Source organism: Fimicolochytrium jonesii (assembly GCF_025526975.1).
Source record: "Fimicolochytrium jonesii strain JEL569 chromosome Unknown EV422scaffold_5, whole genome shotgun sequence".
Classification (NCBI taxonomy): Eukaryota; Fungi; Chytridiomycota; class Chytridiomycetes; order Spizellomycetales; family Powellomycetaceae; genus Fimicolochytrium; species Fimicolochytrium jonesii.
This window is the reverse complement of record NW_026515672.1, coordinates 539,647-564,268: the sequence shown is the minus strand read 5'-3', so window position 1 is coordinate 564,268 and position 24,622 is coordinate 539,647. Positions and strand designations below refer to the sequence as shown.

The following is a 24,622-nucleotide window of genomic DNA, read 5'->3' as shown; positions in this document are numbered from 1 at the left end:
CAGACCAAGTACAATAGAAGGGGGAACGCACGTTCTTCCAAAAATGATCAATATAGAATAGGCATGGGAAATGCCGTTGTCCACGGTCCGTCGCTACTTATCGCTCTCACCCTTTTCACCCTTATCCTTCTTCTTCTTATGAAACATCCCCAACAACCCCTTCTCCCCCTTCTCCTTATGCACACTCTGCTCCGTCTCGCTCCTCTTCAACGTCCCATCCTGCCTACCGCCCCCAACATCAGGCGTCCCCGCCGCCTCGGGACTCCCCGCAGCCGCCGCACTCCCAGCCCCACTCTCATCCACCTTCCCCATCTGTTTCAACAGCTCAATCCACTGCAATGGTGGCGACACGTGCGTCGACCCAATCAACACGTCCCTCTGAAACGCCTCGCGGATCGAATACACCGTCCGCAATTCCGAGAACGTGACCCCGCCGACGGTAAACACGATAATCCGCGGCCCGTTCTTGCGGATATCGGACGCAGTGGCTTGTGGCGACTGTTCGGTAGTTTTAGAGTCGCCCGCGGTTTTCGGTTTGCGTTTTTGCGACCAGGATGGACGCGTTGTGCGTAGAGAGTGCGGGTATTGCGGGTCTGGTGCTGTGAGCGCGGCCTTGTGGTCCAGGGTGATTTTTGAGGTTTTGGGAGGTGCTGTGGTGGGGTCTTCCGGGGCGGGTTCCGTGAGCCAGGGGAAGAGGACTGGATCGAGTTGGCTTGTTGCTTGGTCCTGGGATGCAAAAGGGAGCGTGTGTTGGTTTTCAAGTTCCGTTCAAATGGAATCCTCATGCGAGCGACAGACACACCTCAAGCACAGACTTCAACACCGGCTGCCACCGACTCAAATCATACTGCTCACTCTCCGTCCCCTTCTTCCTCTTCTTCCCATGCACATGATACCCATACCGCCCCTTCGCATCCTTCTCGCCCTTCTCCTTGCCGAGCCTTACGCCCCAGTACCCCAGATTCGTGATAACTTGCGACTCCTCGAGCGATAATTTTGCGTAACCCAGCAAACGGCGCCGCTCCTCGTCTTCAATCCCGTTTTGGGCGATGATGTAGAGCATGAGGATGCGCAGCTTGTCGACGGAGGAGACGGTCGGGCTGTCGAGGGCGGGGACCATATCGATCATCATTTTGCTGAATTTGATGGCGCGGCCGTCGGCTGTTTCGCCGGTTGCGAGGTCCTGGGATAGGATGAGTGATTATGGGAGTTCGTCAAAAAAAATCAAGAATGTCTTACCTGTTCCACAGCTGCGACCAGATCCAGCTGTCGTCGTTCAAACATTGCCCGACACTCTTGACAGATATTGATATGAACGGAGAACTATAGAAAGTTGGGAAGCGAGTCAACACCTGTACCTCAACTCACCCAGGGAACACGCATACCTTCCCCTTCATCTCCTGAAACTGAGGCAGTGAGCTCAGAGTGTCCTTCATGTGCTTAAGAGAATCTAGACCGCTGTAGACAAGAACATCAGTATCTTGCGATTTTGAAGGGCTTCGAAGAGAAGGGCACATACGTGGCTTCTGCCGCGCCGTCTTTTCCCATAGCGCTCGACGCGGCCCTGTTCTCCGTCAGGAATTTGTTGAACGTGTGACGGATGTAATCGACGGCGTCTGCATAATGCCAATGTCGGATTAGCATCTAAAACGAAAGATTGATAAGCCCACCCTGCGCTTCCTTCGAGCGAGAACATTGCACCGCACGTACCCAGATGGGGTCATTCTCATCCAAAGTCGCCGTGACCTCCTTCTTCGGCTCATCCACATCTGTTGACACATCCCCGGCATCCGGCTTATACACATATCGTCCACCCTCCAACACCAGCAAATCATGCATCATTGCCTGATACGTGAACTCGTGTACTATGGGGGAAACCATATCCAGACTGCGATCAAGGATAACGAGGACGCTGCGCTTGTAGGGTGATGCGGGAGGGAAGGATGGGTCTTGGCGCGCGAGTGTGTCTAATTCGGATTTGACCGCTTGCGCAAGGTAAAGCGGGATTGTGGGGATGCTGGAGGTGGGGGAGGCGTAGTAGCGGATGTAGGGGTAGTCTCCTAGGGTTGCAAGGGTTGATGCCAGCTTTACAGGATTGGGTTGTGTCAGATGACTCCAATCTGTTTGCACCAGTGTGGAACAGAGGTGCCTACCTTCTGCGCTATGAGGGTGATTTCGTTCTGTCTTGACCCCTCCTTCAACGGGCTGTAAAGCGGTAACGCACTCTTCGCCATATCGAATGTGAAGACCTGGCTCTCGTATGGGATAAAGTCCATATTCATCTCTTTCAGGTTTCTGATGGAGGAGATGGCCGGCGATCCCTTTATTCGATCGAAAAGACGATCTGGGAGGGCTGCAATGAAGGGATATCAGACGACGCCGTTGGGATTATCAACCGTCTCTATCATGCTCGAATGCCCAACCTGACGTGAAAAAGATATGTCCCGCGGCGTACATCCTTTGTGGTTGTTCTTGCTTCTTGGACTCCTTCACATTGGTCGGCGGTGCCGGAAAGTCATCGATCAGCCGTTGTATGCAAGCGTCCGTGGGCGAAATGAAGTATATGGCTTCCTTGGACGGGTACGCTTGCCGCTTCTTGTTGATGTCCTCAACGACTAGAACCATTTGACCAAAAGGTAAACCATCGTTCTTCGCACCCCATCAAGCGCACTACGAGCTCCCTCGTTTGGCCTAGTCAAGCTACCTTGAAAGGTGACACGTACGAGTAACGTTTTCCTCCAGTATGTCGTGCATCCTGCACGCGCTGTTCAGCAGCTTCACTGACTTGGAGTCCACCACCAGAATCTTCCAGCGGTTGGCAGGCTGTACGGACTGAAGCATATCGTTCAGAATCCCTGGAAAGGCATCATAAGTCGTTCAGAAGTCTGTTCCATTCTGAATAAGTGAGCCGTGGGACATGGCAAACCGACGTTTTTTCATTATCTCCTTGAGGGAGGTCATCTTGGCGGTCTGACAGCTTCCGAGGAAGTCAGTGCTTCTAGGTACTCTGTGCGTCTATTGGGGGACCCTCCACTACTGGGTACGGACTTACGGACCCTTCAGCGTTTGCGGACGTGGGAAAAACGCAGAGAGCGAACTGATCACTGGCGGACGCGGCGGGGACGTTGACGAACGAACCTGATGAGAAACGCGTCGGGAAGCACTTGCAGTTGGGTGATAGGGGTTGTTTGTGGAACACATAGAGCGGCAACAAAGGAGAACTGTCGTGGCAAATATAATATACCAAAATAAAGCGAATGATACCCATATGCAGTTCATGTCCATACATGTACCGAGGGCTTTCCCTTCCAAATCCATGTCCATCCACCAGCATCAGGCAGTGATTCCCGGAACATGCCGATGCGTTGGTTGGTTCCGTCTTTTAACTACGTTGAGCGTCACTAAAGAATATGCACATCAAAACATTGCACGCAAGGTACCTTTTTCGTGACTTTCTTCTTGCGCATTTTCTTCGAGGCCGGCGTGTGTCAGCTTCCAAAGGCATCTTATTTTTCGCGGTGTCGTCTTCATCGAGGATACAGATGGAGATCGTTTAAGTTTCGGCACGTCAAGCTCGCAATCCCCTGGACGAGGGAAATAGTCTCGTCCTGCTCCTCGCTCGTTTCTGGCGATTTGGTGGCTTTTTCGCATCTTTTGCGCATCTTTGCAGTGTCGTCTTCAACGAGCCCTACATATGTAATGTTTACGTTTCTCCGCGGTTTCCGCGGTGGGACCCTTTGCTACTTCTAGGAGAGCCGACGTAATCTCCTCGATGGAAGACTGTTCGGAACGTGCCATCCTTTCGGCCATTTCGGGCGGAGGATTTGGCCTGCGCCATAATTATGGCCATTCGTCGTAACCTGACGTAGTCCTTGAAAATTTGCGAAGCGCCGCAGGTTTTCTTGATGAAGAAACTCCATTTGTTCCTGGCGGCGGAGAAGTACGGCAGAGCGGCTCTCCAACGCATCGGCGACCGAATCGACACCGGCGGCGTGATTCGATCCGGCGGCGGGAAGCTATAGTTGTCCAAGGGTTCGAAATACTCCAGATTCATGGGGCGGAGAACCATTGCGATAGGCCGGCTTTTTGGGCGAAGGCATGTCCCCGGCAGCCTCGTGCCCGCATAGGAGAGGAGGATTTGGGAACTGTGTACGTGGACGCAGTATTCACGTACGACGGGTTGCGTTGAATCCGTCTATCCTCGAACTGCACAGGGCGAGCTGTTCCTAGGCCTACGGTGTAGTAGTGCGCCTCGAACTGCGCTATAGACGTATGCCGACCCGACGTTTGTCGACGGGATTATAGACGTATCGAGAGGGTGGCTGAGCAGCGCCATCGATGTTGTGATTATAGACGTATTGAGAGGCTGGGTGAGGTGGGTGGTTGTTGTCTTCGTCTTTTGGTGAGCAGGCCGTGTCAATGACAAGATGTGCGGGACGCCAACATCTAGGACAACACATCTATTCAACCGTCCGCTGGGATAGTGCTCGGGATGGTAAGCATGTTTTCCGGATGCGGCTCCGACTCTACCTCGTCTCAATCTGTCGTAGGTTTTCTTGATGAATGAAGTCCATCTGCTGCTGCGCAAGATGGTCGACGTAGTACTCGAAACCGCTGGGGACGTTGCTGCCTCCTGGCGTTCGAGTTGAAGTAGAATGTGACTGGATTGTACGGTAGATGCACTCCGTTCCGTATGACGGCGTGAGCGACAGTGAGTGGGTGAAGTTGCTGTCTGTATTGACATTGAACAATCTCAAATTGCACAGGGGCGTCCGTATGTCTCGAATTTTCTTGTCAAAGAAGGCCTGGTGGACCTGGTGGCGAGCTATCTCCTGCTGGGGGAGCGCCTTGGTTTGTCGCAGGTTGCTTGATGAAGAAATTCCATCTGTTGCTGGGCCAGACGGTGGTAGTACTCCAGCTGGTTGGGAAGGTTCGATGCCTCCTGACGTTCGAGTTGCGTGTTCTGGCATCCCTGTGCAGGCACGGGTTCGGCGAAACCCCCAGCGGCACGGCATCACGGCATGCCGTTCCTGCTGCGGAAAGTGTGGAGGGAAGGAAGTGGGCGGACGTTGAGTGGAGGGGCAGATTTTGGGCGAGCAGTCGTAGCTATGGGTCTTCGCCGACCGAGCGATGGTGGCGTCGATGACGGTATCGAAGCCTTTACATTAACAAATAGCACTTTCGTGTTAACGAATGGGCCTCGATACCTACCCGGGCCACTGAATGCGCCAGACGTAGTAACCTGCAAATGGGGACAGCGCGGAAGGCGAACCATGCCTATGTGTTGTGGCGGGCAAAATTTCGACAGCGCGTCTGCCGGCTTTGTCGTCCAGGGAGCCTCAAAGCGGCCTGAGAGGAAAGGGACGTTAACCAAGATCAAAGGCTTCTGCCCATGGCAAACGCACTTGGCGCTTTGAAAGCTAATATATATAATATATAAGATCCGTCCTGATTGTCTCATCACATATTGGCTCACACTTGGCCCGTTTGTCGATATTCCAGAAGCCACCGCCGTCTCGAAAGGAACCAAGGCACTTAGTGTGGTGTAGCGAGTGCTTGCTTGGCATTCGCGCGATCACTTGTGCGGGTGACTTGAGTCTGGCAGTTATGGCATTAGACTTGGGAGAGACGACATGCCGCGCCTTCGGTCGTCGTTCTTGACGGTTGACTGCATTCACAGGAAGAGAGTACGTATATTGTCAGCGACGGGGTCCAACAGCAAACACATTACTGACAGCAGCCAAGCACACAAACTTACATGCGGGTAAGGGATCTTCCTCTTCCAAGCAGACTGATGAGAAACGGCATCTTTCTTCCCCAATCAACAAATGAACAAATAGACTCTCACGCTGTTCCCGCTAGCAGAGACGGAGTGGCAGAGTTGGGTCACGTGTGTGGGTCCGGCTCAATTTAAATTCTGGCTTGCTACGTACGACTATAATACATGTACAGTACGGGGTCAGATGGATGGCGGATCGGGAACTTCTTCTATACCGTCTCTATCTTTCAAATATACTGGTAAGTGACCTGCGTATCTGATGTCTTTCTAGTGCCGCCCTCTCGCCCAAAAAGGACGCAAGCTCGTCTCTGATCTGCACCAACATGCGCCCTCTTTTATGGTAGGCAGTGGCAAGATCAGCTGGGTCACTCGCCGCTTCCTCCTGAAACTGGGCGTACATGGCTTTCGCACGGTCCACGACACTCCCGGCCATCTCAGGTTGGCCGGCCGATTTCCCGTACCTCTTAGAATACGAATGGGCCCCTACGATACAGTCGGACATACGACAACGATACGTAGGCTGGTGCGCATTTGCTGACGAAGATGAAATCGACCGAAAATCAGTCTCACGCTCGGAGGGACACCTTTGTGTTCGAGAAATAACGGACCAAGGTCACCCAGCCAGAGGAGAGGGAGGATTGTTTGCAGCGCGCCAGATCAAACAGTTTCAATTCATCGTAGATTGTGAGCCATTTGAACTTGAAAGGATTGGGAGAGTCACCGCCCGCAAGGAAGGAACTCCCGCTCAGTTGACGTGCTAACCAGACGCTCTAGACGTTGGTGTTATCAGACTGACCAGTGAGATACCAGCAAACCTCACTTACACACTGAGTCAGTCATCCGTCTATGGCAACAGCGGGCGTGAGTGACACGGCCCACTACCATCGAGGAAGGCGCCTTACGTGTTATGTCCGTTGTTCCCTTTTGCAGGTTTTCACGGAAATCTCTCGGTGGACGCATCAATACGCGGCAATGAAGGCAGATTCATCAATGACTGGCATGGGATTGCCTCCCGACCAAATGCTGCCTTCGACACATATCGGGACGTGGAAACGGGACAGGTGCGCGTGGGCGCTTTCAGCCTGAATCGCACCATCGAGCCCGGCGAGGAGATAGTGGTTCCGTATGGAGCGGAGTTTTGGGGAGCAAAAGGGGATACGAGAGCTTGGGATCCTAGTTGGGATGAAGGAGAAGAGGAGGCATTCTCATAATCTACTTTGCTGTCAGATGAGGGAACAGAGCAAATGCCCTCCAATGTCGCACATCATCTTCCCGATGCCTGCTAAATTTTGTCTCTATTGCCATCGTCACGCCTGGCACAAAGTGCCTGGAAACCAGGTAGACCGTAGCACACTGAAAGTCGGAATGCGGCGATGATGATGCCAGACCGCCGGGTACAACCGCACCTACACAAGTTGTCCTCCACCTCCCTCTATCCATCCCTAAACTCACTTGGATACATCGCCGACGGCTTTTTCCATTTGTACCGTCTCCCTACGGACACCGGAGATATATGCACCTTTGAAGACCTGCATTATTGGGGAACTGATTCGTTCCAGCTGTTCACAATGATCTTCGCCTTTATAGGGCTCGAAGTATCCACCAGAGGAGGGAAAAGACTTTCCAATACCAGAGCAGATGGTGTATTTGTGCAGCAACGATGTTGATGCCTAAACTTCAAGAGCCTGAGCATTCGCAATTTTCATTGCGAGATGATTGAGATAAGTATATCCTAGCACAATCTTCGGAAGTGAAATTCGGTCTGATTTGCTAGACCAATGTTTGATGTTTTGCCCACCGCATTATGGGGATATGTCCCATGCAGAGGTGAGTCTCAACTCAACCGAACTTCTTTAACAGGTCCAATAAGTGCGTTTCTCCAGGCCCTTTTATTGCATATATAAGAAACTTTCGCCAAACCACGGAGTGTTGCCAAAAAGGCATGCCAGATATCTCTTAACCCCAAAATGATGCTATCAGGAACGCATTTCTCAACACCCAAAACTGATGTATGCCAACTACGCTAGATGAAGTCGCTTGGGATGAACGAGAACGACATTCGCTGCATGTCGGGGATCGACAGGGTCCACGAGAAACGCCTGTCCGGCCGGGTGATACCCGCGTACGCTGAAGGGAGGTCAGCGAGTTCTTGGATGTCGTCCGCGTTGTCGATAGCCGAATCGGAGTTCTCGGCTGCGTTGTCCGGGTTTTGAACGACGAGCGAACACAACTCCTCTTGCTCCGCGATGGTTGCCGGAGTCTTCATCTCTTCTCCGCGGATCTTTTTTGCGGGGGCTTGGTTTTCACTTGGGGTGGCGGATAGAGCTCGCTTGCGCTTTGTCGGGGGGTCCACGGCCACTTTCTCGGAAACCACCGAAGGCGACGGAATCTCCTCGATGGTGGATTGTTCCGCTCGTGCCATTCTTTCCGCCATTTCCGGCGGGGGAAAAACGTAGTCCTTGAATATCTCAAGGTACTCGGGGTTGATTGGCCGAGGCGGGGTATAATCCACATCGTCCTCCTCGCCTTCTTCCGCCGGCTGTATGATGGGAAGGGGAGGAGGGCAAACGACAGGGTACAGCTGCGGCATGAATGCCTGCCGGACCTGATGGCGGGCAATCTCCTGCTCCCGTAGAGCGTCGATCTGCCTCAAGTTTTGCTGATGGAGGAACTCCATCTGCTCCTGGGCCAAATGATCAACGTAGTAGTTGTAGTGGTTCGGGAGGTTGCCAGCCTCCTGACGTTGAACTTGCTTGTTCTGGCGATGTGCATGCTGCTGTTTCTGTACCTCGGCGAGCGCGGCAGCTGCGGTCATCGCCTTCTTGGACCCAACGTTGGGAAGCTGGAGGCTAATCTCTTGCATGTCCATAGGGGACAGATTGGCTTCCTCGGCGGTCATCTTGCCTTTGACGAGCATGCGATATTTGAGCCTTTTGTTCAAGTTGAGTTTGATTGCGGAACGCAGATCGGCTGTGATTTCATCTTCTTCGAGAATCGACGAACTGGCCCCGGCGGATTTCTTGGACTTGGCCGATTTCGTTGCGCGAGATTTTGCAGACTTTGCGGTTGCCGTCTTGCCTTTAGCGGTGGTAGCAGCTGATCCTGTTCTCGGAGCCGCGTTGGCAGCCCGAACATCTGTGCGAAACTTCATGGTATTGATAGCGGGAGGAAGGTTGGCGTGTCGCTGCGAGAGGATCGACTGCTTGCCGTTCTTCGATCGCATGCGACTACCCGACCCTCCTGTGCTTCCGACGGCCGCCGCCGTGCCATGATAAACCATTGGGTTTGCTTCCGGGAGACCCGCAAGCATGTCGACGGCATGATAGGCGTATTGTGACGGTGCGTGAGCGGCACCATGAAGGTTGTTATCGGCTGCTGGGTTGTACCACATGTACTGAGATTGCATACTGGCAGCAGCTGCCGCAGCCGCCGCATTCTGAAGATGCTGCTGCTGAGTCTCCGACGAGGACAGATATCCGCTGATTGTGTATGGATCGGCGAAAAGCGAAGGAGCGAACGGGTCTTGGACGCCGAGGTGACCGTTGATGCCCAGACCGTTAATGGCATCCAAACCGTAGTCGTAAGGACCGGGCGTCCACATGGGATCGAATAGCTCGTCAATCTCTTTCAAAAAGTTGTCGGTAGTTGACGGTGAGTTCTGCGATTCGGTTGAGACCGTTGCTAAGTGGACAGATGTGGGCATTGCTCGTTGCTGAAAATGGTAGGAAGTGTATGTGGTGCTGTAAAAAAGGGATGATTTTCCCCAAGATAGGAGCTCTCCTGCCAATAATACACTGTTTGTTGCTAGTGTATTGCCAGTAAAGATGGCGGTTTGTGGGGATGTTGTGAAGGAGGAAGGGGACGACTTCACGGAGAACCCTGGTGGTGGGTCGTATGGCGAGAGCTTGAAGAGAATTCGTTCAGCGGAAGGCGATGGTGCACTCTTGGCCGGGATCAACAACAGCTGACAAGCCATACGTCGCAGTGCGATTCGAAGCTGCTCAATAGAAGGTGCCTTGTGACTGGCGAGTATTGACGATTGTGTGAACGGTAATGTGGCGCCTTCGAATGAAGGGACCGAAAATAGTCCGAGAAGCATTAGGTTGGATACGTCGAATAAAAGCTTCCAGAAAACAAGGCAAACTGATAACGGGCTAGAACCCCGTTTAGGCATAAACTGTGGTCAATAATCCGCTATTCTGCAGCTCCGCATATGGAGTGACAGGTTCCATGCTTTTTGCGATAAGCTTCTTGATAGCATCGGGGAAACATTAATTGCCCGGATGTTTTGAAAACCTGTCAACTATCATAAATCAGTTATGTCGCCCAATTATTAGCCACAAGTGAGGGGTGTCGGAGTGTACGCCGTCCTGTCAAAGACACGCTGTCGAATGGGAACATCTAGCGAGCACATCGAAGGCTCTAATAACACTTCGTCCGGGGTGTCAGCAGCTGGGCGCATGTGGCCTGCGTCGGCCAGGGAAGTGGAAACGACGAGTTCATTCGAAGTGTATACTCTTTCATATATATAGACCCCGTACTGAGTGAGGGTCACCGGCGGGGAAAGGACTGTACATCAGGCAGTTTCGTCTCCTGAGCAGAATTTGGACTCCCAGCCAACAGAAGCCAAAGCGAAAATGCGGGCGTTGCGACCGATGCGACCAACACCCTGCAGCCACCTCTTACTACCTGTACCTCACTCGTTTTCGAGACGGCCGCTGGTCTTACCGGCTTCTTTATGCGCCGCTTCACGCCTGATATCATCCACGCTGATCTTGCGCTCCGTATCTCCAAAGAAAGCAGTGAAGTTGAGGCGAAAGGATGCTACGACCGATGCTTACGAACAAAGTGCGAAGCAACTCAAACAGAATCACGGCGGCCGGCTCGAGGAACACCCGTCCCAGACCTCTTCACATCAGAGTGAGCACAATCGGCAGCGGCAGCTGTCCCAGCTGGGCCAACAGGGCGGTACCGACCAGGCTCGACCACAACCGTCTCCGCCTCAAAAAGGGCACAATCGACAGCGACAGCAGCCTAAGCAACAGGCAGCGAGCCCTGAATCTCTATCGGGGGCCATCAAACGGGAGTCCCTAACCCAATCTTATAAAATCTTCAAGTTACTGGAACAGCGCGGCCAACTCTCCGGAGTGCCGTCGCAAACTTTCGATACCCTCATGCGGCTTATGCGTGAGAGGGAACATGACTATCTCCCCAGGATGATGCAAATGGCGCAGAGTATACGAGCCGCCGGCACGAACCTGGGGGAGGCGGGATATGGCCATATGATCCAGGCGTTCGCTGTGAGAGCCCGCAGTGGGGTCAGATGCGATTGGGTCGACCTTATCATGCGGGAATTGGAAGCGGATGGGATGGTCACTGGGCGGCCCTTGCATCTCTTTCTGGAAGCGACTGTGCAGGCTCGGGATTTTGAAAGGTCTCTGGACCTCTTCAAGCGTATTCAAGCCCTGGGCGACGTGCAGGCGAAAACCTACGAGTTGATGGTCGTTGTGTACTTACGTGCGAAGCGGACAACCGAAGGCATAAATGCGATGTACGAGATTGCCAAAATTCACAACGACCAGCGGGTGTATGGATCTTTCCATTCGATATTCACGACCTTCATGAACAATCATGAGTATGAGGAAGCGTGGCACATATTGACTCCTTACGTTGCCTCCGTCGAACAATTCAAGGGAAAGAAAGGTCTGCGATTCGCGTACGAGATGGCATTGCAGATTTCCTGTCGCATGAGAGACTTCCACAACGCACAGAAGTATTGGTCCTCCTTGGAATCGCACAGCATGCGTCCGAACCCAGAGGTTGTGCGCGTTGCACTCGAAGCGGCGGAGAAAGAAGAAACGCCATCGGACAGCGTGAAAGCGCTCATTACGCGGCTGGTCAAGAGTAGCTTTTTGGCGAAGGATGATGCGAACTTCTTCCGGGCTTTGCGTTTCCTGAGCAAGTGTCATTCCGGGAAAGAAGTACTAGAAGCTTGGAAGAAAATCCCGACGGATAAGTTGAAGCCCGACAACAAGTCGCTCGGGGGCGTTTTTGCAGCTTATGCTCAGAAAGGAGATCTTGAGAGCTTCGAATCACTTCAACGGCACATGGAACAAAATGGCGTGACCGCGGATCGACTCACACTTTCGAGACTATTGTTGTGCTGCTACAAAGCTAAGAACCTCTCTCGAGCGCTCGCCACATTCAAAAAGCTGCGTGAAGCGGGTACCGGGCCAGATATATTTGATTATACGGTCATGATGTCGGCGTATAATGATTCTTCTGAGGAAAACGTTGCGGAGGCCTGCGAGGTCCTTTTCCAAGAAATGATTAGCAAGAACGTCAAGCCGAACGACCGCACCTATTTCGCTCTGATCAAGGCACGGAATCGTCAGCCCGAGCTTGCGGAAGCACATTTTGAAGCGATGCAGCGAGCTGGATACACCGGTAAGCGTATGACGCCGCATGCTTGTAGTACACTCATGCACTCCTATGTTGAGGCCAAACGGTACCACGACGGCCTCCGCATCTACAAGTTTTATTTGGAGACTGGGCACCCTCTCGGTCCAGTTATCCTGGATCTTGCGCTTCGCGCCATCGTTGGAGCAGAGGATGTAGAAGCCTTGAAAACGCTGCTGTCGGAGCTGGAACAGAACGGACATGTACCAGAGCTAGACGGGGCGTACATGATTATCGAAGCCTGCTCAAAGTTATTTCCGGATATGCAACTCGCCATGGAGAATTTCCAGAAGTATTTCCAAGGTTCGCCGCCTTTACTCCAGCCGGTGCCCAAGGTTTACAGAGCCCTCATGGCCGGCTTTGCAAAACGTGGGGACCTCAATTCTTGCATGGACATTCTCGAAATCCTCTCCAAGCTGGACAGCAGTAGAGATGACCCCATCTACCTCAAACTCTTGATGCTAGCGTATGGTCGCGCAGGGAACCATGCCAAGGCCAAAGAGATATGGATCAAGCTCGGCCAAGCCAACGCCATCAATGCCACCGTCGCCAACAACGCTCTGGACTCCGCCGGCCATAACGGGACTATCGACGATGTAGAAGACATCATCGCCGAGTGCGAGACCCTTGGCGTTGTGTTTGACGAGAACGCGTACAATTCGTGGATCGAGGCCCTGTGTCGGCTACGATACTTTGACCGCGCAATAAACGTCTTCCACGACATGCTGGCGAAGGGGATTGACCCGACGCCCAAGACCTACAGGACGATCATTACGCCGTTGAAGAAGGAACTCATGTGGGAAGAAGTGGGACAGATTCATGATATCTTTACGAGGCATTATCCGGCTCTGGTCCTGGAGGCTGAGAAATATCTCAACCAAAACTTTTGAAAGGACCCGTGGAGGGGCGTTTCGACTGCGGACCGCTTGGTGTGCATCCAGGATAGCACACTGAGTGAAGCCATATGCCCGGCGGCTGGTCGGATACCTCCCGTCTTGGTTCAAGCGATTGTCCTTCGCTGTGATCGCGCGAGCGGCCCAAACGATGTGGCCAGCATCCGTCGCCATGTGGATCACTTGCTCCGACCTCGGGAGATGTGTAGGCGAGACCATTCGGAGACGAACTTGCTGGCTTTAGGCCCTCTTCACACGATTTCAAGCCTTTCTCGGCGGCACTGACGTTGATCGTTAGCGACCGGCGTCGGAAATGGCGGCATTGTAGCATGTTCCGGATGTGATGCGGAGGAGATGGGAGATGTGGGTACTGTAGATACTGTATCATAGATTCTAGCGGGGAGGATCTCCTCATGTAAATTCGAAATATTACGATGGACGCCATTGAGACTGGGTCGTGCAGGGAAGGCGTACTCCGTGTTGACTTTATGGCTTCACCGGCTCGGCGCAAGCACGGTCCGATCACAACTGCATCAGGCAGGCCTGTAGGTGACATTTGCGCTACCACTCCGACCCAGTAACGAATTGTTACCCATTCTAGTGCACTCCCCGGCATCATCCTTTATCTCGAAGGACCGCCCAATTTCCATCGATGCACAGTCATTTCAAAAAGACGCCAATGATACATTATTGTACATCCACAAAGGGTGTGGCAGGAAGACTTCGATGATACACTGCAAATCATCTTTGTCATCAGATATCCATCGCAGAGCCACCTTCTGATGCCTGATTCAGCACGCCCTCCTCCTTCAACAACTCTTCTATCTCTTTGGGCTGGTATAGCTTGTAGATAACCTTCCCACCCGTTCCTAAGTGTAGCGTGGCGAATTCCACTGGAGAAACGAAGAGAGATTAGTTTTTTGCGATGCACAGATTCAAAGCGTTTACAAATCGTACGTTTGTCGCTGCCCATGTTTGTTGTATCCATCGTCTTGTTTAGAACCTTGATCGCCAGACACTTTGCTTCCTTCAAAGTCATATCCTCCTTGTAATCTTGCTTCAGGATACTCTGGGCATTCGTAGACTTTGCGCCTATGCAAGTCGCCTTCCATCCGCTGTAGTTGCCCGAGGGATCTGAGTGGTAAAGTTGGAATCCATGATCGTTGTCGTAACCCCCGTAGAGGAAAGATACTCCATATGGGCGAAGACCTAGATTTACGCGTCTGATGTGAGCCCACAGGTAGAGATATGTAGGTCCCCTGGGATCAACCATTATCCCTCCCGTAACCCACCTCCATACTGAGTGTACCCCTGCTTCAGATCGCAAAGCTTTTGAACTAACTGTTCAACAGGTATGGCTTCGTTGTAGGTATATAGGTACTTTTGCACTTCCAGCCGCAGGTAGTTTACGAGCGTATTTGCGTCTGACGTGATTCCAGCGACAGCACAACACACATGGCTGCAAAAAATCGAGCATGAGAACTCGCTCACTGTGTCTGGTGAAAAGGGACGGACTTACTCGCTCAGCTGGTAAACCTTCTCACTGCTGGCAAGTTGTTCCAACAACTTGCTAGAAACTTTCTTCTCCGCCGCCAGAACGACACCTTCAGCCGTCAATATTCCGAGGGCGGTACCAGCGAGGGAGATCGCTTCCATCGCATATTCGACCTGGTACAGACGACCTATATCGAAGAAACAAGATTAGGTCGCGGTCGGGATGACGTGAAGCCGGGCAAGCACAACGGTCATCAAATACCTTCCGGCGAGAAGATGGTGGTGCGGGAGTCGTAACGGCGAGCCATGGTGCCAAATAACAATGCAGTAGTGGGAAAAGCGGTAGTGGGGTTGGGAAGATGTGCGAAGGTTGTCGATCTCGGAGGTCCAACCCTTCTTTCCGTCCTCATGGATGGTCCGAGAGGGGTTATGAGGACGCGTCTAGTGACATTCTATTCCACGGTCACGTGAAGGGCCTTATTTATATTGTTCCAAGTGCGAACGCGTCGGCCAGCACGCGCTGTCGAATATCAGAGACTGCGGTGTCAATCCTAGGCGTTTTGCCTTTTCGAAGTGAATTTGAAGACCTCTGCAAGACCATAACTATACAGCACGGCGGTAATAGAGCGCAAACTTTCATATTCCAAACGAATCCGTTGATATTCAAGGAGAGAACTGCCTGAGATGCTTCGGAAGCGTGGCCATGGAGGCGGCCCCCAAGAGAGGTACATCTTCAAGTATATTCGGATACGCTGCTCAGACCTGCCAAGTACAGTCGAATTTTATCAAAATCTTGGAATGTCAGTGGATTGGGAAGTAGAGCAAACCCCGTTTGTACCGGGCGCTCCCGCGGCTGCTGGAGACAAAGCAGCTGCGCCAGGTGCCCCACCAGCAGCACCTGTTGCCGCCACAGGAGCTGCAGCCGGCGCAGGGGCGGCGAATCCTGCCGCGCCGACAGATCAACGCAATAATGAGCAGGCCTCGCGATCCATCACTGCTGCGGGTATCTTACGGAGTGACAAAGCAATGGTCGTAGCAATGTCTTACAAACCAGTCGGGAAAGAGCCGGCGGCACATAATGTTCAACTGCTGTTTGAGAACGATGAAGATGATGGGCCCCTGCCAGAAACCGGCGAGATCTCTGGTATTGGAGCGTTGGACTCGAATGGTGCTGGGGCAGCATCAGACCCATACGATCGCAGACCGCCCGGAGAAGCGGGAAATGCAAAGGCGAACGAAGTAACTGGAGTATCGGGGCCCGGAGCTGGGACAGGAAAAGGTGGAGCAGAACCAGCGGCACAAGCCGCACCTTCAGCCGTCAAGAAGACCGTAGGATTCGGAACACGAGATAGGAAAGCCGCTGCACCTGCACCGGCAGTCACGACCCCAGGTTCAAGTCCTGCAACGCGAGAACCAGGACAACTCCGAACCGGTCTGAAATCGCACAACTACGAATATCTAGTCATCTACGTCCACTTCCTGCATCGCCTTGCCAAGCGCCTCAAATCCAAAGGTTTCAAAATTGTGGTGGAACCCATGGCCATCAGCGAAGTGAAGATGTGCATTGCCCTCGACCCAAACGGGATGGAGGTTCGCTTAATGGAGTTGTCAGATTCTCAGCTCAACGTACCTACCACCAGGAAACAGTGGTTTGCTAGGCTGGCGTACTACACATTGCCGACACCGCAGGCGGACTTCGCTGTGAGATGGTACGAGATGCTGTTAGCGACGCAGCGGACCAGGACCGCCCATGGACAGCGGATTACGACGTTAGATCTGGCCACTCAGAGGGGCCCGGGGACGCGGTCGAGGGGTACAGATGGGACGTCAGTGCCAGCCACGCCTGCAGGGTTGGGATTTGGCGGATTCGGTGGATCCGGTGGGGATTCAGGGAGTGGCGGTTCGCCTCTGAGTACGCCTGCCGCTGGCGCACGGAAAAAGGCTGGCGCAGCGGCCACTGTGCGGCAAGCCATCACGCAAGGGCAAGGCTTTCGGCTGGTTGATACGGAAGAGTTCGTCGTGGGGCTTTCCCGGTCAGTGTACTACTGGCTCGGAAATGATCTCCGGTCAGCGAGTTGTTCGATATGCTTCACAGAACATGCGGATTTCGGCGGCGCCGCTCCCGCACCTGCTTCCACCGGTTTTGGAAGCAGTGGGATGCTAAGCTCGAGCGGAATGGGGAGTTTACCTATGACTGCGCGCTCAGATGCCATGGCAGATGCGAGTCGGAATGCAGCTGTGTCAATCTTTGCAGCACGAAGTGGGTCCAAACTCCTTGGCTTTGGGTTCGAGGTGCCGAACCTCGATGCAGCCATCAATCAGCTCCGGTACGAATTCAAGGAGGAGATCGAGTGGGGCAAAGATCGACTAAAACTGGCAGGAGTAGGGACATTGGCACGAGTATACGACAAAGTCAACCAAGTCTGGATCGAGCTGTTTGCCCAAAAGGGAAGCGACCGGGATGCAAATGCGCAAAGAGGCGGGGCCACAGGAATGGGCGGCGGAGGCCATGCATTGCAAGGTGCTGACGGCACGACAGGCGGAGCGGCAGGAGCGGATAAGGCTGGCGGGCACGCAAGTCTACCCAAAGTGGAATACGCCATTGATTTCAACCATTTAGGAGGGCACGCGCGGACATTATCGGCTGGAGCGGTGAACAGAGTGCGCAGACCAGAAGACATGAACATCTCCGTTCCCAAGGCAGCCGGCGAGGAACCCGTTCCCGATGCGGCAGCGACCGCAGCTGGAGCGACCGACTTGCGGGGTAGATCCACGTCCATCGTTTCGGATGTCAGTGATGGGTCCATTGGGTCCTCGCATTCGATGCATATCGTCGGCAGGAGTTCCGAGGATGTACGGCCGCATCCTCCAGGTGGGAGACCACCCGCTAAGGCCACTACGCCTCGTAATGCCAAAGCTGCGAGAGAGGCAAAGGAAGCGAAAGCGGCGAAGGAACAACGATATGCTTTCTTGAATAGGGCGAAAAGCATGTCGGCAACATGGTGATCGTCACCTTTGTGAACTATGGGAGAGACTACTTGATGGGGTTAGAGCGGTGAACGCGCACATATGTATATACCTGTTTCAAAAGAGATACCCAATGACGAGAGGAAGAAATCTCTACAACTCACGCTGATGTCAAAGGGCTTCATATTGTTGTCCTTGTAATGAAAGAGTGTAGTCAGGCTACTTCCTCCAAGCCGGGTCCACGAAGTCCATAAGCACCGCTCAATAGGGTTGTAACGTCAGGAATTATTATTCGCGAGTACTATCAGGTATCAATGATTGGTATCAGTGAATGGTATCAATTGAGCGGTATCAGTGAGTGGTGTCAATTCGGCAACGAAATATGTCGCAGTGACGGTAGCAGATTGCCGCGATGACGCGGCTCAGATTGGGAGGTGTATTCTATGAAGGCGCGATCCAGACGATTGAATAAGGAGTGAAGGGTATTTGCGGCAGGGGTCAGAACCGAATGCGCTGGTGAGCGGCGGTGGCGGTGAGTGAGCGGCAGAAAGTCTCGAAGGGGTTGAAAACGATGAAGGATGATGAGGATTGCTCTAGGAGTAAATCCGCTCGTAGGCGGTGGTGAGAGTGGATAAGTGGAATTCGTCGTAGGCCGAGTGTGGATGATGATGATGTCGGAACTAACGAAACAGGTAGCGGGACAGGTACCGGAACCAATCGAGACTTTGACATTGTAAACTACGCCACTGATCTTGCTTGATCGTCCATCCATATTCTTGAGCGCCGTGTTCGATGGAATTGCTGTTCCGATTGGGATTCTGAGAATCTGCCAACACTTGCTCTCACATAGCTGCATCGGTACATCTCCTCGTCTGTCCATACTTCTTATGCACAGCAGTAGCACGCGCCATTTCCCAGGTTGCGATGCTAATATTTCTCCACCACGGTCCCTCTCCCTTTCTGGCCAACTCAAAGCCTTTGATGATGCACAGCAGATGGAGAACATCGGGTATGTCCCAGGGGAACCACCATATCAGGTCGGTGTTGCCGATGGTGTAGGCCAGGCTAGCCTGTGCCATCACCCGCGTGATTTCTGGTTCTGGACTAATCCCCTTCATGGGCCGAATTTCGTTGAAAATGGTCTCGCTACTGCCAGCTCCACTATCCTCGTCCGCAAAGCTTCGAGTGGCTGACCACCGCGAATGGCTGTCTGAATTTGAATAATCCAGATTCCCGAAAACGCGGTCCGCAATGTTCTCGTACAGTTCAGCCTTCAGTGCTGTCTTCCTTATAGCTGAAGGCTTCGTGCCATATGCGGTTTTATGCTTTCCCGCTGACTGTGTGATTAGGCAACATTCCGATTCGTAGTCAGACAATATCTCTTGCATGGCCGCTTTCGCCTTGTGGATTCTCAGCGTGACGTCCTCAGTGGACTTGGTAAGTCCTTGCCGGCTGTCTTCACGGCTCCACGGCGCTCGCAAGTCTGCATCTTCCGGATGCTCCCTGCGAACATGCTCAACTTCGGAATTTCCCAGCGTTTTCCACTTATCCTTCTGCTTCGACATGTGGTTGTAGATCATGGTCAAAGCCGAGCGCGAGGATGCGGCTTTCCACTCGGCTGATCCCTCATCGGCGTCCTCCTCCTCAGCGCGTGCCCACTCTGGCTTGGGCGGCCTGCTACGAAGTAATGGATGCTGTTTTTCGCTTACCAGCTTTTCCAGCCTTCCTCGCATCCAGCAATTCGGCGCAGATTTTAGCAAGCCATATGGAATCTGGGTGATCGACGCCTTTTCCATCAGCCGTGTAGGCGTGGCGGTTACTATAGACACCCACGAGATCGCCAGTGGAGGACTTGCAGAAGCGCTCAAACAATTCATCTGCTATGGCTCCCGCTGCGATATGTGGCGAGCGGGATGGATACGCAGTGTTCCGACAAGGACTTCCAAGAAGCCTTGCTGGCTCTGAGCAAAGAACATCCCCAACAGTCCTCGTATCTTGCTTGAAAACGGCACTAACACTTTCCCCTTCCGGCTCCTCTTCCAACGAATTGATAAAAGGCTCCACAAGGTTCGTGTCCCAGATAACCATGCAGTCGTCGCCATCGTAGTCGCCCCCTCCCAGGAAACTCGCTAACGAGCGTCCGTCACCAGTCACGGGAAAAACCACGACATTCTCATATCGGTGCAGCATCGGGGCGTCTACCATGGTAACCTTCTGAACATCGGTTGGCAAATAGGCCGGGTTTCGCGTGACGAGCACCGGGCCGGCGAGGACGCCGAGTCGGGCGCCGGTCTCCTCGTCGCGCTCATCTGGGAGGTGCAGGAAAATTTGGCCGGGATGGAGGGTTTCGGTGGGATCTGGGACCATGAGGATGCGGCGGGATTTCGGGACGGCGATGTTGAATTTGCTAAGCAGTTGTTTGCATAGCATGTTGAACACGCCGTTGATGCTATGGCATAAGTAGGCGTTTTCCTTGGGCAGAAAGCCAGCTGCGATCATCTGGTAGAAAGACGTCGATATGATTCGGACACGGCTGGTGGTTGCGGAATGCAAACGTGTGGCAATGCGCTTATCAGCGCCTGATAACGTACCTTGATGCACCTTTCGAAAAAGTTCCGATCCTCTTCATTCCTTGTCCTTCTCTCCTCCTCTCCAGCCTCCCGTTCCTTGCTATCCCTCCGCTTCTCCAAGCCAAACCTGGTCATGAATACACTCCCACTGCCCTCCAACTCCTTTCGCACCATGATCGGATCTGGATGATCTAACCGATCTTTCACACGAACCAGCATCTCATCAAGCAAATGGATAAACGTCTGTACGGGCACACGGCCGCAATGGAGGATGGGTATGATCTGCTTGTTGAGGAGACCGGGCATCGGCCGGGATGGTCGGATGATTTCCAGCGTGGAGTGGAAGGGGATCTCTGATTCCGGGGTGGGGGTGGGGAGATGGAACTTACGCATACTCTCGCGGCTTCTGAGGTACAGGTCGGTGGATCCGAAAGACTTTGGGTCGATGACCCAGACGCCCTTGCAGGAGCCGAAACGGCCTTGGATCGCACATGGGAGCTCACTCCAGCCCATATGGGCGCGCAACCTGCACATGGCCGCATAAGATATCAGACCGCAGCCGTCCGTCATTACATGCGAGACATCATCCCCGGGCCCATCCGACGATCGAATGTCCGGAATGACGTGATGATCCTCGATGTAAATACCAGACATGGTTCCCGAAAACGCCAGATCCAGACGAGCGGCGATCTTGGCCCACTTAATATCCATGTTCTCAGGAATCATGGGAATGTGCCATCTCACAAAGTCATCCACCGATACCGGCTCAATCATCGGAGCTGGAGTCCCCATCTCATTCTCGTCCGCATAGGACCCCGTGGCGAAGAACCGCGCAGTAAGCTCGTCCTTTTCCTGCACAAGCTCCCAAACCCTTCCTAGGACATGCAAGCGTCTCTGGTCATAACGCATACCGCGTACCAGATGCACTTGCGAGAGGTCGGCGAATTTGACGGTCAGGAAGCGGTCGGCGCCGAACTTTCGTGCGGCACGATGGCCGAGCATAGTGGCGGGTGGCATCAGGCGAATCCGTGTGCAGGCGGGTGGATTCTTCACGCCCGCACTGGAAGTGAAGGATGGAGGCAACCTAAGTAAGCGCTAGCGCTGCGTTTTGTCACAGACTCCTTTGAGGGCGTACCTTTCCAGCGCGCTCATCGCTTCCGAATCCAGCTCAACAACAACGGCGTAAACCACAATCTCACCTGGCTGCGACGTTTGTATTTGAACCCCTATTGGGCACCTTTTTCACTTTGCTTCTTTTGTTAGTGCCATTAGCACCTTTCTGCAAAGCGAGTCGTTTCGCAAGTCGTTCCAAAATCAGAAAAAGGTCATCCGCATTAGACAAGGATTGGCATTCTGGAAGCGCAGGTTCGATGTCGCGCCACTCAAGCGGCCCGTACGGACTGACGAAACGAATGATTTCCCACTGTCGAACGAATGGCATGTCCTGAAGGGCATCGCGTGTGGTAGGCGGACAAGTGATCCACGGATCGCCGTGGAATGGAGCCAGGTCTTCCATTACCGAAAGAGGCGCGGTCATTTTGTGAATGGCGCGCTGCACAGCGGGCTGATGAGGACAGGGAGGACGGCCGTGATCCATCACACGCGCACTGTAACTGTTAGCTTCGTTGATATGTTGATGCTGAGTCTCCTGGTCGCGGTGCTGCGTACCGCCAAAACTATGCTGATATTCGATAGCAATATCTTCTCGAGTATGTAATGCCTGCTCAGGCATACTGTACTGCCTGTGTCGGTGAGTTTGTGCATTGGGTACACAGCTAGTTAAATCGTATTGGCAATGAGCGATCTCATGTTGATTTTGTAACGGATGATCGGGCATGCTGTGTTGCCTTCGTGGATGCGTTGGGGAATCAAGAATGCAGCTTGCTCTGTCGTGCTGTGGCGACGTGAAACTCCGGGAAGCAGCACCTGCGCGGCGCTTGTGTGATCTAACACCTGAATGCCGAGACGGTGATGGTACCATACTTGGTGATCTACCGGTCCTCGAGAATGTGGTCGTGCCCAACTCCGTGCCTTCACCGAGGTCAGATGCTACGCGTTTCGGGGATTTCAAGCATGAAACCGAGTTCGAAAACGACGGAGAGGAGGGCGACGGACCAAGGTCATGCGGAATTACGGATGCAACGTCTGAAGGGTTATCACTAGTGGAAGTCGCTCGAGATGAGGAGGCGGACAACTCCGAAAATGTCGACAGCGACGAATGACTTCGCATCGGTGGGGAATGGTGGATCCTGCTGCTCTGGTTTGACATTGCGCGGTATTCTTGATCCCACACCCTTCTCCCGTTGTCAGTCTCCATCCTTTGCGTCATCATATTCACCGGTAAACATCCTTTCAGACGGTCCTTTAGATCGTTGCTGAACTTTCCTGACAAATCTCTGACCGTGAACTGGCCCCCTGCAGGCCCCCGTCCACTACCTTGGTTTTTGTTACGTAGCCTTCTCAATTCTTCCCGAAAATCCTTAACCAAGACGCGGACGCGCTGTTTTGCAGTTTCTGGACTATGCGTTATGGCGTCCTGAAGTAATACCTCGTGGCTCCGGGTCACTACAAACGTGCAAAGAACGAACAAAATGGAGTGAGTGTTAGCCCGTGAAAACTTCAGCTCTGCTCTCGCTTTGCCACCGATTGGACATACCAAACTTCACTTTCATCTCCGTCTCCAACGCCCTCAAGCTCTCGAGCACTGTCGCCATGGCGGCATCGTGGGACGCACTCAGCTTCGTCTCACCTGCGGTGGGGAGCCCTGGTTGCTGGCTACGAAACATCGTCCTATGGGTTCCTCTCCGGCAGCAGTGTGCCTGCCGAGCAGACAGTTTGGAACGACGGAGAAGACAAGAAAGTGCGAGGCCCTCCAAAGAACTGTCCAGGTCCGTTCTCGGCGTCCGCAGTCCGGGATCTCGGTATGGCATCTGCACGTTACCGAGCGTGTCGACTGCTGTCAGGACTCAACTTGCTGTCAAGGCTTATAGCCTTTTACTGTGCATTTCAGTGATCAACCGACAACAGCAATCCGAAGCATGCCTGTTTCTGCAGCGGGTTGGTCCGAAAATAATAAGGAGCTTGATTCTGTGGGTCAGGCCACCGAGCGCTTCAAACGCCTTGTGGGGGAGCCAACTCTTCAGGCTGATTTGCCGCGACGCTGTTGCCTCATCAGCGGACTGCAGAACAAGACCTGCATCTGCAGACCCCCAGCGGCACCATCAACCCATCACGGGCGCTTGGATTGATGATTTGATGTTATCGAACTGTTTTCGTGTAGCACCCAGCTTTGTTCGCTGCTGATAATCGCAAATTTTCTTTCTGGGCTTCCCAATTTCTCTCCTCATAGCTACCATCGACGACGAAGCGGGACCATCCAACCCCGTTGCATGCTCATGGAGGAGTTAGATTCCTGCACGAACTGAGAGAATCTGGGTTGGTGCAACGGTGCATCCGGTACCAGGCATACCGTGCCGTGTATTGTCGCGACGGTAGATCAATCACTGGCGTTTTTTGGGAGTCGAGGTCCTTGTGAGTCCGCTCAAGACGATGACTGGGGTCTGGCGTTTGTTGCTCGAATTTTCCTTCGTTCCTGGGTTGGATATGAATAATTTCACCTTACATACTGTTCCGAAGGCGATGGAGGAAGTCCAGGGGGACGCGAACGGGCTTGTGGTTTGTCTGGACGCAATCTGTGGTTTGCGACAGTAGACACTATCACATCCCCTATTCAACAAGCACCTTGCCGGATCTTGGGCTGCTCTATGGTCAGTGAAATGGTCTCCAATCTTGGACGGAACCGGAAAGTATGCACCTACAGATGTGTCCAGTTCTCGAGGGAGAATGAAAATACTACGAAGGATAATGCTACATGTACAAAGGGTTTTGCTACATGTACGAATCAAAACATGTTACGCCGTCTCGTTTACGATAGAGTTGGCAACGGCAAATAAACACACGAGCACGAGTATATAATACCTAAGAGCGAGAGAACTAGTCAAAGTACAAGGTAGGGAGTCAAGACGGCCATGGACATGTTCGGGTAAAACAAATACGAAAATACCGACTCCGATGCCAAATTTCCAGCCTAGGCCCGTGTGAACTGGAGTCGCAGGCGTCGTCGCTGTCAAAGTGCTCGGAGTGGTCGGCGCCGCCTGGCATGACTGTGCGTAACATCCTGTATGCCGTGTGAGGCCAGCGCTGCAGCGATACAGGCTGTATGAATATAGCGCTTTGCTGAGTGCTGAGAACAAGGGCAGCAGTTGTGTGCGGAGTAACTCTTGTTGTCAGAGCGAGAGTAAGACCTGGGGAGTGTGCGTTGAAGGTGAGAAGTATAGAGAAAGGAAGGTACTAACGGCAGGTGGTCAATTGGACAGTGAATACTGTCGATGCCCAAAAACCGTCGCGTTTCTGGATTACATAAGCATCGGAGTTCACCTTCAAGACTCCAAAGCATCTAC

The 24,622-nt window shown here is 53.1% G+C and overlaps 7 protein-coding genes across 7 annotated transcripts; 3 read left to right on the top strand and 4 right to left on the bottom strand.

Annotated features, from left to right (window-relative positions):
- Nucleotides 1-93: 93 nt before the first annotated feature.
- Nucleotides 94-2,961, bottom strand: EV422DRAFT_565480 (Sec1-like protein; the record flags this gene model as incomplete). Its single annotated transcript, XM_053072322.1, has 10 exons — nucleotides 94-726; nucleotides 803-1,183; nucleotides 1,240-1,323; nucleotides 1,386-1,458; nucleotides 1,520-1,644; nucleotides 1,711-2,085; nucleotides 2,154-2,353; nucleotides 2,424-2,615; nucleotides 2,724-2,855; nucleotides 2,931-2,961. The coding sequence occupies 10 exons, from the start codon at nucleotides 2,959-2,961 to the stop codon at nucleotides 94-96; spliced, it is 2,226 nt and encodes a 741-aa protein (XP_052927585.1).
- Nucleotides 2,962-5,765: 2,804 nt separating this feature from the next.
- Nucleotides 5,766-7,071, top strand: EV422DRAFT_359422 (uncharacterized protein). The gene is made up of 4 exons (XM_053066626.1): nucleotides 5,766-6,018; nucleotides 6,128-6,463; nucleotides 6,554-6,610; nucleotides 6,710-7,071. The coding sequence occupies exons 2-4, from the start codon at nucleotides 6,178-6,180 to the stop codon at nucleotides 6,988-6,990; spliced, it is 624 nt and encodes a 207-aa protein (XP_052927584.1). The 5' UTR covers nucleotides 5,766-6,018; nucleotides 6,128-6,177; the 3' UTR covers nucleotides 6,991-7,071.
- Nucleotides 7,072-7,802: 731 nt separating this feature from the next.
- EV422DRAFT_521343 (uncharacterized protein) lies at nucleotides 7,803-9,755 on the bottom strand (the record flags this gene model as incomplete). The annotated part of the gene is made up of 1 exon (XM_053069753.1): nucleotides 7,803-9,755. The coding sequence occupies one exon, from the start codon at nucleotides 9,753-9,755 to the stop codon at nucleotides 7,803-7,805; it is 1,953 nt and encodes a 650-aa protein (XP_052927583.1).
- Nucleotides 9,756-10,044: 289 nt separating this feature from the next.
- Nucleotides 10,045-13,596, top strand: EV422DRAFT_521341 (uncharacterized protein). The gene has a single exon (XM_053069752.1). The coding sequence runs from the start codon at nucleotides 10,417-10,419 to the stop codon at nucleotides 13,126-13,128; it is 2,712 nt and encodes a 903-aa protein (XP_052927582.1). The 5' UTR covers nucleotides 10,045-10,416; the 3' UTR covers nucleotides 13,129-13,596.
- A 26-nt stretch (nucleotides 13,597-13,622) lies between these two features.
- On the bottom strand, nucleotides 13,623-15,017 carry EV422DRAFT_585100 (proteasome subunit alpha type-4). The gene is made up of 5 exons (XM_053073438.1): nucleotides 14,888-15,017; nucleotides 14,651-14,813; nucleotides 14,424-14,590; nucleotides 14,089-14,340; nucleotides 13,623-14,024 (listed from the first exon to the last, which is right to left on the bottom strand). The coding sequence occupies exons 1-5, from the start codon at nucleotides 14,931-14,933 to the stop codon at nucleotides 13,885-13,887; spliced, it is 768 nt and encodes a 255-aa protein (XP_052927581.1). The 5' UTR covers nucleotides 14,934-15,017; the 3' UTR covers nucleotides 13,623-13,884.
- A 406-nt stretch (nucleotides 15,018-15,423) lies between these two features.
- EV422DRAFT_565475 (uncharacterized protein) lies at nucleotides 15,424-17,631 on the top strand (the record flags this gene model as incomplete). The annotated part of the gene is made up of 1 exon (XM_053072321.1): nucleotides 15,424-17,631. One exon carries the CDS (start codon nucleotides 15,424-15,426, stop codon nucleotides 17,629-17,631), a length of 2,208 nt encoding a protein of 735 aa, XP_052927580.1.
- A 1,302-nt stretch (nucleotides 17,632-18,933) lies between these two features.
- Nucleotides 18,934-21,655, bottom strand: EV422DRAFT_359354 (RNA-dependent RNA polymerase). The gene is made up of 3 exons (XM_053066625.1): nucleotides 21,298-21,655; nucleotides 20,184-21,222; nucleotides 18,934-20,091 (listed from the first exon to the last, which is right to left on the bottom strand). Exons 1-3 carry the CDS (start codon nucleotides 21,312-21,314, stop codon nucleotides 19,270-19,272), a joined length of 1,878 nt encoding a protein of 625 aa, XP_052927579.1. The 5' UTR covers nucleotides 21,315-21,655; the 3' UTR covers nucleotides 18,934-19,269.
- Nucleotides 21,656-24,622: the final 2,967 nt, after the last annotated feature.

Excerpts from the sequence above, each read along its gene's own strand:
- EV422DRAFT_359422 (XM_053066626.1), top strand. The coding sequence starts at position 6,178 with ATGGCTTTCGCACGGTCCACGACACTCCCGGCCATCTCAGGTTGGCCG. Across the intron at positions 6,464-6,553 it reads GTTTCAATTCATCGTAGATT|ACGTTGGTGTTATCAGACTG; the intron begins GTGAGCCATTTG and ends CAGACGCTCTAG. Across the intron at positions 6,611-6,709 it reads AAACCTCACTTACACACTGA|GTTTTCACGGAAATCTCTCG; the intron begins GTCAGTCATCCG and ends TCCCTTTTGCAG.
- EV422DRAFT_521341 (XM_053069752.1), top strand. The coding sequence starts at position 10,417 with ATGCGGGCGTTGCGACCGATGCGACCAACACCCTGCAGCCACCTCTTA.
- EV422DRAFT_585100 (XM_053073438.1), bottom strand. The coding sequence starts at position 14,933 with ATGGCTCGCCGTTACGACTCCCGCACCACCATCTTCTCGCCGGAAG. Across the intron at positions 14,814-14,887 it reads CACCATCTTCTCGCCGGAAG|GTCGTCTGTACCAGGTCGAA; the intron begins GTATTTGATGAC and ends TCTTCGATATAG. Across the intron at positions 14,591-14,650 it reads AAGGTTTACCAGCTGAGCGA|CCATGTGTGTTGTGCTGTCG; the intron begins GTAAGTCCGTCC and ends GATTTTTTGCAG.
- EV422DRAFT_359354 (XM_053066625.1), bottom strand. Across the intron at positions 20,092-20,183 it reads TTTTCGAAAGGTGCATCAAG|ATGATCGCAGCTGGCTTTCT; the intron begins GTACGTTATCAG and ends TCTTTCTACCAG.